A 15,316-nucleotide genomic window follows, 5' to 3' on the forward strand; every position below is an offset into this window, starting at 1 on the left:
CTCCTACGACTAACAACACAATGTGATAAATCATTGTCTACTACCACTGTAACAACACGATGTGATAAATCATTGTCTCCTACCACTGTAACAACACGATGTGATAAATCACTGTCTACTACCACTGTAACAACACGATGTGATAAATCATTGTCTACTACGACTGTAACAACACGATGTGATAAATCACTGTCTTCTACGACTAACAACACAATGTGATAAATCATTGTCTCCTATGACTGTAACAACACGATGTGATAAATCATTGTCTCCTACGACAGTAATAACACGATGTGATAAATCACTGTCTCCTACCACTGTAACAACACGATGTGATAAATCATTGTCTCCTATGACTAACAACACGATGTGATAAACAATGCCACCGTTACCTTTGGATTTCCTTCTTGGTCGCCCTTCATCACTGCTGTCTAGGTATATCACATCACTGTTCTTATCTTCATCATCCACTACAAAACAAACATTACAACCTTTATCTGCTGTCTAGATAAATCACACCAACTCTCTTAACTTTAAACAAAAACCACTCATTCAATGATATCTATACATGGGTACGATGATAAATTTTCAGTGAAATATAAAGACAAAAGATAATAATCTAAGTTTGATTGATCAGGGAACACTATAAAGTCACATGTATATCACCTGCAGGCCTCTGTATAGTCTGACCTGTACAACACAACATCCTTAGTGTTATATTTAATTATGACATGTCTGTACAACACGTCATCTGATGACTTGAGTTGTAAGTTATTTTATACTCTGTAATGATGACTTGAGTTGTAAGTTATTTTATACTCTGTAATGATGACTTGAGTTGTAAGTTATTTTATACTCTGTAATGATGACTTGAGTTGTAATTATAGGTTATAGACTTTGTATGGGAAAATATGACGACCGAGTTTTTTGGCGTGTAGACGGACCGAGCTTGCGAGGTCCGTTCGCGACAAAAAACGAGGTCGTCATATTTCCCATACAAAGTCTATAACATTTTTATTATATACTTTCAATTTCATTCAGAAACTAACAATAATTTTATTTTTAACAATAACTTTATTGGTTTAACTGAGTAAAAGATGAAAAACACGAAAAATTTGAAAATTAACGGCGTAGAAATTTAATTGTGACGTAATGTTTGCGGGCCGGAATGTTTCCGGGGTATATATCGTGTGATATATGCCCGCAAGCTTTTAAAGAAAAAAGAAGAGATGAAATTGAAAGTATATAATAAGTTATTTTATAATTATTTTGTAATGATGATTTGAGTTGTAAGTTATTTTATAATTATTTTGTAATGATGACTTGAGTTGTAAGTTATTTTATACTTACTCTGTAATGATGACTTGAGTTGTAAGTTATTTTATAATTATTTTGTAATGATGACTTGAGTTGCAAGTTATTTCATACTTATTTTGTAATGATGACTTGAGTTGTAAGTTATTTTATACTTACTCTGTAATGATGACTTGAGTTGTAAGTTATTTTATACTTACTCTGTAATGATGACTTGAGTTGTAAGTTATTTCATACTTATTTTGTAATGATGACTTGAGTTGTAAGTTATTTTATACTTACTCTGTAATGATGACTTGAGTTGTAAGTTATTTCATACTTACTTTGTAATGATGACTTGAGTTGTAAGTTATATCATGCTTAATTGTAACCAGGCCTGTGTTTCTCAAAATAAACTTAAATCGAAACTTGGACATAAGTCCAAGATTTTACTCAAATTTTGACGGTTCAAATAAAAGAAAATTCAAAGTATGAGATTTTTTCAAGAAATCCAAGCCTGACCCGGAGGTTATAAAACCCTAATCCTAATCCTAACCCTAATCATACTCATAAGTTAAGGTTATAAAACTCTTTTGAGCATGTTTTTATACTCAAACTACATGCTCTAAATCGTACTCATACTCAAAAGTGAAGGTTATAAAACTTTTGAAAATTATTCTCATACTCAAATGGAGTACATGCTCACGATTTTTAGAGTATGCTTGGAGATTTCTCAGACTTTTACTCAAAACAAACATTGTAATAAGACAAGCATTAGAGTATGCTGGGAGATTGTAATAAGACATACGTCAGGGTCAGGGTTAGGGCTGGGAGATTGTAATAAGACATACGTCAGGGTCAGGGTTAGGGTTAGGGCTGGGAGATTGTAATAAGACATACGTCAGGGTTAGGGCTGGGAGATTGTAATAAGACATACGTCAGGGTTAGGGTTAGGGCTGGGAGATTGTAATAAGACATACGTCAGGGTCAGGGTTAGGGCTGGGAGATTGTAATAAGACATACGTCAGGGTCAGGGTTAGGGCTGGGAGATTGTAATAAGACATACGTCAGGGTCAGGGTTAGGGCTGGGAGATTGTAATAAGACATACGTCAGGGTTAGGGTTAGGGCTTGGACATTGCTCAGAGTTTTACTCAAAACACAAACATTGTAATAAGACACACATACTCTGTAGTAAAGACTTGAGCTGTGAATCATTCTCCTCCTTCTCTTTCTTTCGTTGCTCCTCCAGAGCTTTCTGTACCTCTAGAATTCGGCGCCGACGTTCTGCTTCCTCTTGCTGAGCATCAAGCGTCTGCTTGTCAAGGTCATTCTCCTTCAGAATGTCCCTGTAACCATGGCAACAAAACCAAGTCTGATTAAATAATGACACACAACTTTCAGACTGCAAACCAGTAAAGTATAAATACAAAATGCATAGTCCCTGAAATGTAAGTGATATTTGGGTGAAGGTAAAAAAAATGTGATAGGGGATAAGGCTTGATAAGCACACATATAAATGTTTTCCACCTGAGCCTAAATATTAAGAATATTACGACAGTTACAATGTGAGAATATTACGACAGTTACGACGTGAGAATACGACATGTTTTTATTGTATCCTGCGACACAATTTCATGTTCAATCAAAATAGATAGTTTTTTAAAAGCTAAAAATTAGATAACAGAAGCTCTGACATCACAGTGTAAACATTAACATACATGAGCATATCACCGTAAAATAGAAGGTACGGGGCTATATTTAGGTATTGACTGTATATCACAGTATAGTAGAATGTACAGGGCGATATTGAGGTATTGACTGTATATCACTGTATAGTAGAATGTGCGGGGCAACATTGAGGTACTGACTGTGTATATCACTGTATGGTAGAATGTACAGGGCAATATTGAGGTATTGACTGTATATCACTGTATAGTAGAATGTGCAGGGCAATATTGAGGTATTGACTGTATATATCACTGTATGGTAGAATGTACAGGGCGATATTTAGGTATTGACTGTATATCACTGTATAGTAGAATGTGCAGGGCGATATTGAGGTATTGACTGTATATCACTGTATGGTAGAATGTACAGGGCTATATTGGGACATCGACTGTATATCACTGTATAGTAGAATGTGCAGGGCGATATTTAGGTATTGACTGTATATCACTGTATGGTAGAATGTACAGGACGATATTGAAATATTGACTGTATATCACTGCATAGTAGAATGTGCGGGGCGATATTGGGACATTGACTGTATATCACTTCGGTCTATTAGCCTAAAGTTAGCTTTATTTGGGGTCAGTATAGAGATGAACTACTATGTAATTATCTACAGATTAAAGACCAGAAAAAAAAATTCACACAGAAAACAATTTGACAATAGCATCTAAAGCTAGAATTGATTATGACTACAGTAAAACCTGTGTATTCCATGTAGAACTGTTATGACTATATTTATACCTGTGTATTCCGTGTAGAACTGTTATGACTACAGTTATACCTGTGTATTCCATGTAGAACTGTTATGACTATAATTATACCTGTGTATTCCGTGTAGAACTGTTATGACTACAGTAAAACATGTGTATTCCGTGTAGAACTGACATGACTACAGTTATACCTGTGTATTCTATTTCCCCACGTTTCCTGATATCTGTTTTTAATGTTCTTTACACTTTGCAATCTGTCTACTCTAACACAAAATTTATCTCCAAGAGCATGTCAGATTACACCAGCTCAGATTACACCAGCTCAGTTTCAGATTACACCAGCTCAATGTATCCATTTTTATCCACAGTAGAAAACTTTGAACATCACTTTATGCGATATTTTAAAACATTATGAACCTTGTAGACTGTTGAGGTACATAAATCTGCAAGAATTTGTCAAGCTTCATCACTCTCCCATTGTTGAATGATACAATTAATTCAAATTTATCAAAATTATTATCTTTGGCAAAAAAATAAAACAAATAACTGGATAAATATGGATAAATTTTTCCAGAACATAGACCATTTTTGTCTGGTCACAATGCTAGCCACAGAAATGACTACTGTATTACGGATCATCTAGCCATGATTTTACAACCATGAATGACAATTCATTATCGAAATATCTGACACATAAGATTTTTTTTATTGTTAGTGACAATCTTTAATTGATATCTGACGCACACCTGATGTTTCGCCTGAATGAGAACGATTTGCTTTTCTTTAATTGATATCTGACACAGACCTGATGTTTCGCCTGAATGAGAACGATTTGCTTTTCTTTAATTGATATCTGACACACACCTGATGTTTCGCCTGAGGGAGAACGATTTGCTTTTCTTTGACTTTTTCCTCTTGCCCTTCTCTCCAGTTGCTCGTTTTCGCTTGCGTTTTTTGGTTGGTGTCGGTTGGGCCGTGTCGTTGTTTGAGTTCTCATCGTCTGCCTGTGCCGGTTCCTCTGTGACCTTGACCTTTGTTAGTTCTGGGGCTTTGGTTTCTTTACTGCTTCCTTCACTGGTCTCTAATGTAGAATATGAATCTGTGAAAGGAAAATGTCAACTCAGCATAGATCTCTGTTTCATCATTTCAAAATAATTAACTTTCAGTTTCACTGTGGTTTTCTATTTCTACTAATTTGATTTTCACGTATAGAGAAACCCTGACTGATAAATCTGTGCAATCCCATAATTATAAATGAAATGTTACTTCCCAAAAAAATACTTCCTGTAAATTCATTTCATTTATATCAACGGTTCTGATTCTTCATGCAGTTTAATAATACAAGAATCGTTTTCATATATTTGCCAGGTGGAAAGTTTAGCATTGTACTGATCCGGAACAAACCTTGCTTACCGGATTTACCATGACATTTTACATGTTAAAATGTCAACCACAACTCCTGATAGGTCAGATTTACCAAGACATTTAACAAGTTAAAATGTTCAACCACAACTCCTGATAGAAGTGATGAGAATCGGTGAGAATTTCATAATCAATGATTGGTTTACTGTAACTAACTAATTATCGATTATAATCGGACACGGAGAAATTCTATGATAAAGTCATTTAACTACAGAAAAAGTGTAAATGAATATTTTCTACATTTACATTTGTTGTTTCTATTGCTGAGAGAGCAGTGATTCAGATTGGTGTCGGCCATCGGCAAATGACTGATAAATATTGAAAACGGCCGACTAAAATTCTCCAGAAAGGCCAACATGGCCTATGAAATTTTCGTTTTTCGGTCAGTACGGCCGATCGTATTTAGTGTTTATCGGCCACAGGAAAAATTAGTTTGTCTTAAAACAAGTATTCATTCGATCGTTTGTAAAGAAGATTTTGATTGATTTTTGAAAAACTTCCCATCTAATCAAAATTACTTTGAGAAAAAAAAAAAATAAATTGGTGCCCCTGTTGATATTGCTTGTGTTTGCAACAATCAGCGGGGAACCAATTTTGAAAAAAATGGTTTCAAAGAAGAGAGTCCGGTTTGATGATCATGATTGGCAACAATCACTATTAAACATTAGATTTTCCGGTTGCGGTTGCTCAGTGCTTCGTAACTAGGAGGTCGTGACTTCGAGTCCCGCTCGTGACATAGCCGCATCAAACCTAAGAAGTAAACATGGTTAGTGATTGTTCCTTCGCCAAACGCTCATCATTTATTAAATTCAGAAGTGAGAATCACGGGTCTTTTGGATGCGACCTTAAAAACGGAGGTATTGTGTTGCGGCAGGCGTTGGCACGTTAAAGAACTCTCACTGCTATGGCCCTGAGCGCTCAGTATAGGTCTAAATTTGTGATACTTCACCAACAACTGGTGACATCTCAATTATCGACAGAATGAAAAACAAACAATAACAACAGCAAACAACACATTGCAACACAGGAACGACCGAAAAGAATTCCGAAACGGTTGACTGCAGTCATGATAATCAAACTGAAGAATTGAAAAATTTTAAAGTTTTGAGTTTATTTTGCAGCATTGTTTCACATGTATTTAGGGCCTAAAGTTTTCATGGAGTTAGACCAAAATGGCCGATAATTTTTGTATCATTTAGACCCTCAGTCTTATCAAATTGCATTCCAATCTGAATCACTGAGAGAGTGTAAATGAATATTTTCTACATTTATATTCGTTGTTTCTATTGCTGAGAGAGTGTAAATGAATATTTTCTCTGTGTGTTTGTTGTTCTTTTACTATCTTAATATCCTTTCATTACATTTATATATTTTTTAAAAGGGAATATGTTAGGGCTGTGCGGTGCACCGAAAATTTCGGTGCACCGCGATTCATACCATTCGATTCGATGCACCGATGACAAATTCCGGATTTCGGTTCGGTTCGGTTTAGATTTTACATACACCAAAACAACAAATATGGCGTCCAGGTGATGTGCAGAACATGTGGTTTTTTATGCATCAGAGATTTAAATCATTACTGTGTTACAAGTTAGCATTTTCACCACTCATATACCAACAGAATATGGTCCGTAAGATCATTGCAGTTTATCTTTACATGTCATTTAGCATTTCTGTCAGTGGTGGAATGAAATCAACACCGTAGGTAATGACACAGATTTGAAAGGTAATATGAGAGAAGTAAATCAATAAAGAAAAGATTTTAAAAGACTCTCAATTGATAGAATAGTTGAATTTTTACATATCAATGAAACCAATATCATATACATTTTAGATTCACTATAGATTTGTTTAATAATCCAAAACTTATGCAGCACATTAATGTAACAAATTTTAATAGACTTGCAATGTTTTCTTTTTTCTATCAAAGTTATAAAATGTCATTATAAATAGATATATATGATTTTACAAATGACGACATAAAGTTATATAACTTGAATAAAATCAAATCAAATATACTACTCAGTCATTAAAATTGTTGATTTGTGTGCTGTCAGTAGATAAATTGGACTTGACATGAACCGAATCGAAAATAACCGAACCGTGCTGTTCTGAATCGAAACCGAACCGAATCGAGCTAACCCTGAATCGTCCCAGCCCTAGAATATGTGCTAAAATAGGATATCGGATATATATAATATATAGGATAAAATAGGATATTGGATATATACATATAGGATAAAATAGGATATCGGATATATATATATATAGGATAAAATAGGATATCGGACATATATATATATATATTAAAATAGGATATCGGATATATATATAGGATAAAATAGGATATCGGATATATATATATGATAAAATAGGATATCGGATATATTTAGATCAAATAGGATATTGTTTGCTCCAGTCATATCCCCGTGTATCAAAGTAAGTTACGTACATGTCATTGTCTGATGATGATCCGGCATTAAATATAATTAATGTTCAGCAAAGAAAAATAAGGAAGGAATTCATTTTATCATAAAAAAAACAAAACAACATCAGATCTATTGTCAGCAATTGAAAACACGATACACACATGGCTTTGTAACAGTGGCCTCTGAATGCTGTTTTATCTACGTAATTCACACATGGCTTTGTAACAGTGGCCTCTGAATGCTGTTTTATCTACGTAATTCACACATGGCTTTGTAACAGTGGCCTTTGAAAATGCTGTTTATCTAAGTAATTCACACATGGCTTTGCTCGTATCAAGATTCTCTTTGATGGATGTGCCTGAATCAACGTACATCTATCTGACCATGCAAACATGCTTTATTCCCAGGGTATATGAATACTTTCGCTTTCATGTGCACTGCCATTACGGTAAAGAAGACTTCTGGGTTAACAGATAGGACACAACAAGAATATTCTTCAAAAAGTACAGTCGTTGAGAAAACAAAATCTAAAAACCGATAAATTGGAATAAAATTTTCATAATCGAGCGCTTAGAATTTGCCAACAATCAACTGATTTTCGATTATAATCGATGATTGGAACACCACTACCTGATAGGTCGGATTTGCCCAGACATTTAACACCTTATTAATAAAATGTCTAACCACGACCCCTGATAACTTGGATTTATCCAGACATTTAACACCTTAAAATGTCCAACCACGACCCCTGATAACTTGGATTTACCCAGACATTTAACATGTTAAAATGTACGACCATGACCCCTGATAGCTTGGATTTATCAAGGCATTTAACATCTTAAAATGTCCGACCACGACCCCTGATAGCTTGAACTTATCAAGGCATTTAACATCTTAAAATGTCTAACCACGACCCCTGATAACTTGGATTTATCCAGACATTTAACACCTTAAAATGTCCAACCACGACCCCTGATAACTTGGATTTACCCAGACATTTAACATGTTAAAATGTCCGACCATGACCCCTGATAGCTTGGATTTATCAAGGCATTTAACATCTTAAAATGTCCGACCACGACCCCTGATAGCTTGGACTTATCAAGGCATTTAACATCTTAAAATGTCTGACCACGACCCCTGATAACTTGGATTTATCCAGACATTTAACATGTTAAAATGTCCGACCACGACCCCTGATAGCTTGAATTTACCCAGACATTTAACATGTTAAAATGTCCGACCACAACCCCTGATAGCTTGGATTTACCCAGACATTTAACATCTTAAAATGTCCGACCACGACCCCTGATAACTTGTATTTATCAAGGCATTTAACATCTTAAAATGTCCGACCACGACCCCTGATAACTTGTATTTATCAAGGCATTTAACATCTTAAAATGTCCGACCACGACCCCTGATAACTTGGATTTATCCAGACATTTAACATGTTAAAATGTCCGACCACAACCCCTGATAGCTTGGATTTACCAAGATATTTAACATCTTAAATTGTCTGACCACGACCCCTGATAGCTTGGATTTACCAAGACATTTAACATCTTAAAATGTTCGAACATGACCCAATTTGTTATGTGACAGTAACAAAAGCTCTTTTGAGAATTAATCAATGGAAAAAAAGAAAAGAGATAATTGAAGTATTTCACAGATTGAAATGCATTATCAAATCTCAAATAGATTGTCGGAAATCATTATTCATTAACCAAATGGTGTGGGATAGTCATTTCTACACCACTCAATGTGAATATATGTTTACAATCATGGCCCCGATTCTGCACTTTCAGTATTTAATAATTGTGCACAGGTGGACAAATTAACATCAATTATTTCTGACTCTCTATGTTTGGAATTTTAAGGACACATGATTGGGAAAAAGACTGAAAATTAGGAAAATATTGGTAATTAATGGGTCTGGTAACCAGACCCAAAAATAAGCCAGGAAAACCTCTGATGTCCAACTATCGGTTTTTAATGACACAAAAAGCACTTCAGATAATGTGTGTAACAAGAAAGATTTGGCATCATTATCAAAATATATTTTAGTAATTTATTGTCGGAAAGACAAATTATCAATATCAAAGCCAATAATATTTGGAAATTTTTTATTGTATTTTGTTGATTTTTTATCTTATTTTGTTGATAATTTTATTATATTTTGTTGATTTTTTAAAATTGTATTTTGTTGATCTTTTATCGTATTTTGTTGATTTCTTGTTAATATAAAGACAAACATTCATTTTGTTATATAGCGTTGTCACAGTGATCATCAGTCAAAGAGGTCATCGATTTGTGTATCATTTAATACCAATATTACAATGCCTGTATTGCATATCTTAACGAGAAACATCGTTAACATTTCAGTGTATCAGCATCATCCTCCCATCTTTAACATTCCATATTAACTTATGTACAATAATTAACATGATTAAGGAGTTTCTTTAAATAAAATTTCAAATGGTTTTTGTTTCTTTAATTCAGAAATTTCTTTAAATGATGTTTAACGTGATTTTACGTTAATGAGATACTTGTTTCTGTAATTAAGCAGTTTCTTTAAATGATTGATGTTTTAATTAACATAAGTTAATGAGACACTTACTTTTGTTTTCTTCGTCCATTTCTTCATCTTCGTCCTCCTCACTTTGTTCACTACTCGGGGTCTCCTCATCTAAAAACAAACGAAACACTGGTTAACAAATCTCCTCATCTAAACACAAACAACAAAACACTGGTTAACAAATCTCCTCATCTAAAAACAAACAACAAAACACAGCTGGTAAACAAATCTCCTCATCTAAACACAAACAACGAATAAATCAACAAATTCTCCTCATCTAAACACAAACAACGAAAAAAATCAACAAATTCTCCTCATCTAAACACAAACAATGAATAAATCAACAAATTCTCTTCATTTAAACACAAACAACAAAACACTGGTAAACAAATCTCCTCATCTAAACACAAACAACAAAACACTGGTAAACAAATCTCCTCATCTAAACACAAACAACAAAACACTGGTAAGCAAATCTCCTCATCTAAACAAAAACAATAAAACACTGGTAAACAAATCTCCTCATCTAAACACAAACAAAAAAACACTGGTAAACAAATCTCCTCATCTAAACACAAACAACAAAACACTGGTAAACAAATCTCCTCATCTAAACAAAAACAATAAAACACTGGTAAACAAATCTCCTCATCTAAACACAAACAACAAAACACTGGTAAACAAATCTCATCTAAACACAAACAACAAAACACTGGTAAACAAATCTCCTCATCTAAACACAAACAATGAATAAATCAACGAATTCTTCTCATCTAAACACAAACAATGAATAAATCAACGAATGCTCCTCATCTATACACAAACAACGAAACACTGGTAAACGAATTAATTAAACAATTGATTGAGTGATAGTATGATATCCCGTTCGAGAATTTTTCACTCATATGGAGACATCACCAAAACCGGTGAAGGGCTTCAAATTTAGGCCTATACGGCCATTGAGCAGTGAGGGTTCTTAAGCATGCCACACCTATTGTGACACGGGACATCCGAGTTTAAGGTCATCTCTGAGGACCCATGACATTCACACCTGACACAGAGTGTTTGTCTTGGTGCACCAGCGAAAATCTGTGGTGGACGTCGTGCATATAACGAGGGGGGGATTAACACAAAATAATGTAAAGCAAGTTAACTAGAACAGCCTGTTTGAGTTATCAATGAAGAAAAGAGTAATATTGTTATTAATGAAGGAAAGAGTAATATTGTTAATGAAGAAAAGAGTAATATTGTTATCAATGAAGAAAAGAGTAATATTGTTATCAATGAAGAAAAGAGTAATATTGTTATTAATGAAGAAAGGGTAATATTGTTATTATGAAGGAAAGAGCAATATTGTTATTAGTGAAGAAAAGAGTAATATTGTTATCAATGAAGAAAAGAGTAATATTGTTATTAATGATGGAAAGAGTCATATTGTTATTAATGAAGGAAAGAGTAATATTGTTATCAATGAAGAAAAGGGTAATATTGTTATTGGTGAAGGGAAGAGTAATATTGTTATTAATGAAGGAAAGAGTAATATTGTTATTAATGAAGGAAAGAGTAATATTGTTATTAATGAAGAAAAGGGTAATATTAATTGTTATCAATGAAGGAAAGAGTAATATTGTTATCAATGAACGAAAGAGTAATATTGTTATTAATGATTGTTGAGGGACAGGAGCAAAAGAGACACAAAAACTTGTTTCAGTTATTCTTTTTTAAAATAACATGTTCGTGTTATGACTAGGGCTGAAACGATACGCCCCCTTCACAATACGATACATATTGCAATACTTATGCCATGATTCAATGCTTTCAATCTGATAGAATTTATAAGAAAAAACTAATAATAACATTGAAGAAAAATTTAATTACCAAAATTCATATTCATAATTTTAGAAGCAAAATGTTTCCAAATTGCCAAATGGTAAGATTCATGTTGGCTCTGTAGTTTAAACTGATAAAGTTTATTATTATTTTTGTAGGACTCAAGGTAACAACAGTCTGAACATTATTCAATGTTTTTTGTCCCTCATGCAGGTAAAAATAATCATTACAGGCCAAACCTTATGTATTTTACTGAACCAGTTAATAGTAATAAATGTATCGAACCAAAAATTGAGAAAATGAATTGAATCGAGGGTTTATATTGAACAGTATCGATATCTCAGTGAATCTTTTTAGCCCTAGTTATGGCCCGACAGATTACAGATGATTTGTAAATTAATACTCTTCAATGTGCAACATCATGGTTTTTGGTTTTTTGGGTCAATAAGGGGCTTGGCATATGTGCTTATACCTCATTTAGATTGCGACCTTTATATGGTATCGGGACAACTTGTTCCCAAGATTTTTCAGATTTTACTAACAATATATCATCCTTAAGTTACTATTTTTTTTGGGGGGGGGGGGGGGGGGAACCAGTCAATTTTCTTCTTAGATAAACATACTTGTACTGTAAAGGTAAAATATACAGTCAATTTACAAGAACTTCTTGCAAACATGTGACACGAGTCAATGAGACAACTACAGCCCTTAGGCTAAAATAAAATATGTGTGTGTTTACGGTTTCCTGACCCTACCTTTTGCTGCAGACCCTAAATAAAAATTAAATATTTTATTGACCACAGCTATATATATAAATAAATAAAAATTCAGAATTTTCAAACCAGAATGTTTTTCATTTCACGTTTGAGTTTCTCTAATTGACATTTTGACTACTATTGATCTTCATAATGTTTGAAAAGTATTTGTAATGCAGATAGGCCTGTATTTAAAGTGCATCAAAAACTAGGATTTCAAATAAAATGTTTTAATAAATAAAATGTCTTACAGGTCTTTACCCACCCTAACTAATTATGAGAAAGTTAAATAGGTTAAACACACAAATATCAGGGCTCAAAATTAGCGAGGAATACTCACAAAATGCGAGTACATTTGAAAAATAGCGATTAAAAATAGTGGACACTCGAAAATCTTAGCGAGTGGTGATTTACAAACCATGATCGTATCATATCCGTATTATACAGTGATGCACTATTCGCTTTTCTTAAACTTGCATTGAAAATCATACAAACACTTAAATGAACAGCAGATTTCCACAACCGTTTCTATCCAGATTTTCTTTGATGATTTTTTAAGAAACTCGGAGTCTAACAAATGCTTCAGCTAGAGGTCGGACATCGCATGAAAAATATAGACACGTGCTTAGTCTGGCGCATGCCTGACCCAATTTTTGCTATGCAACATTAGTGTAGCGGAAATTGGGTCAGGCATGCGCCAGACTAACATGTGCCAGGAGTCCTGTTCACTTATAGGGGTGATTAAATTGAATTCCAAGTATGAGGTTTTTGTTACAGTGGAACCCATGTATTACGTTTTCCATTTTGTCACGATAAAATAACGTAATACCGGGGTCAACGTAATAAATGTTCCCAGTGAAATCCATTAAAAATATCATTTGGAAACTGAATATCTTCCGTTGATACTCCATGAAGGTGTGTGTGTGAACATGGTGAACATATCTCTACTGTTTCTTTGTTTTAAAGACTATGACACTTGATTTATTTACATCTTATCTTAAATGTCCGTAATTCTTCATGTTTTCATCCCTTTTCTTTATTGTGTAGGATAAATAAGGATGCTTTGATAAGCATTGCGGATCTGCTTTCATTTCCGCCATTTTGTTCAACTTTAACATAATGCGTTCATATAAATTTCTCTCAAGAACTTGTTCCGGTTCGTATTCAACATTCGTACATAAAACAAAAAATAACAAAGCATTGTTTTTTTAAAAGTTATATCTCTACTACACGATACAAAACACAATTTAATAAATCCCATCCCAAAAAAAACCAACAAAACAACGACACAAAACGCACACGATATCCAACACTTTCACACTTTTTTCACCAACAATAAACACGGAGAACAAACGCAATCCACTTTTTAAAAAATAATGCACTAATATTAAGATCACATTTATAACTCTAAATGATGGCACTAAAATCACGTGCACATCAAAATAAGATATCAAGGGGTTTTAAAATGTTCACTGAGCTAAATGCCTTGCACGAATCGGCCGATAACACTGGGCAGTTTGATCGGCGTATTTATCGACGAAATCTAACACCCAAACTATTATGTCAAAATAACTGACAATTGTTTAAATTGAACACTACCTTTTCTCACCTAACTATGTCCAAGCCGTTATCCAAGCTGTTTCAACTGTGATACGATAAATTTAAATATAATCCCCTAACAGACCAGGAAATTTACATGGTGACTGCCTGGGGCAGCCAAGGTGTGAATAGCTTATCATTTTGAGAATCACTGTGAATTTTTTACCCACAGGCTAAAATTAGCCTGTGGTAGAAAAAGTTAATTTCGACCCCTGATATATATTTCATTTTGGCCTCAGTATAATTTCACTTTATTCTAACCTTCATCATCACTGTCATCGTCTTCTTCTTCATCATTGTCCTCTTCTCCATCATCAGAATCATCATCAGAATCATTTTCATCTTCAACATCATCTTCCTCCTCCTCGTCGGACAACAGTTGGTCCATCAGGGAAGATTTCTGGCCGACTTTCTCGGACATCACTTCCATGTCTGTCTTCTGTGAGTTATCCCCCACTAAACACGACTCTAGTGAATACTCCATTTATACTAACAATCAAGGCGGTCTCATGCTGATGTCTTCACTAAAAATATAAATTTACAGTATTGTCCGACTTTATACAGTGTTAAATGGCTATTTCAGAATGTCCTGATAAGTAAACTCTGTCAAGCAATATTTTCTTTGACACTTTTCACTTAAGACATATATTACATAGAGTCACATGACACTCAGTACAGCTGTTACGAGTTGAACTGGGACTCTATAAATACCATCCTTTGACTTCGAAATTCTGATCTTCGTAAAAGTCGGCTTCTCATTAAAAGAATGAACTTTTGATTACTGTAAAAGCTATGTATATATATAATATATGGATTGGACACTGTACATCTGATCAAATCCCAATAGATCGCAGAAACAACACAGGCAGTCCAAAATGTTCAGATCACCCAAATACATTGAACATCATTCAAACCCATTAAACAAACAACTTTTTTGGCATTCAAAAAGTTTCTTAATCAAGTGTCCC

The 15,316-nt window shown here is 34.0% G+C and overlaps 1 protein-coding gene across 1 annotated transcript in view; it reads right to left on the bottom strand.

Annotated features, from left to right (window-relative positions):
* LOC125654582 (helicase ARIP4-like) overlaps positions 1-15,316 on the bottom strand; it is a 69,471-nt gene that overhangs the window by 46,204 nt on the left and 7,951 nt on the right. Inside the window, exons 3-7 of the mRNA XM_056145120.1 lie at positions 14,610-14,872; positions 10,207-10,275; positions 4,600-4,834; positions 2,480-2,640; positions 393-470 (exon numbers count right to left, since the gene is read on the bottom strand). Coding sequence (XP_056001095.1) covers positions 393-470; positions 2,480-2,640; positions 4,600-4,834; positions 10,207-10,275; positions 14,610-14,832 — 766 coding nt within the window. The 5' untranslated portion in view covers positions 14,833-14,872. The remainder of the gene's footprint in view (positions 1-392; positions 471-2,479; positions 2,641-4,599; positions 4,835-10,206; positions 10,276-14,609; positions 14,873-15,316) is intronic.

The sequence above is a fragment of the Ostrea edulis genome, chromosome 7 (genome assembly GCF_947568905.1).
Source record: "Ostrea edulis chromosome 7, xbOstEdul1.1, whole genome shotgun sequence".
In the NCBI taxonomy this organism is placed as follows: Eukaryota; Metazoa; Mollusca; class Bivalvia; order Ostreida; family Ostreidae; genus Ostrea; species Ostrea edulis.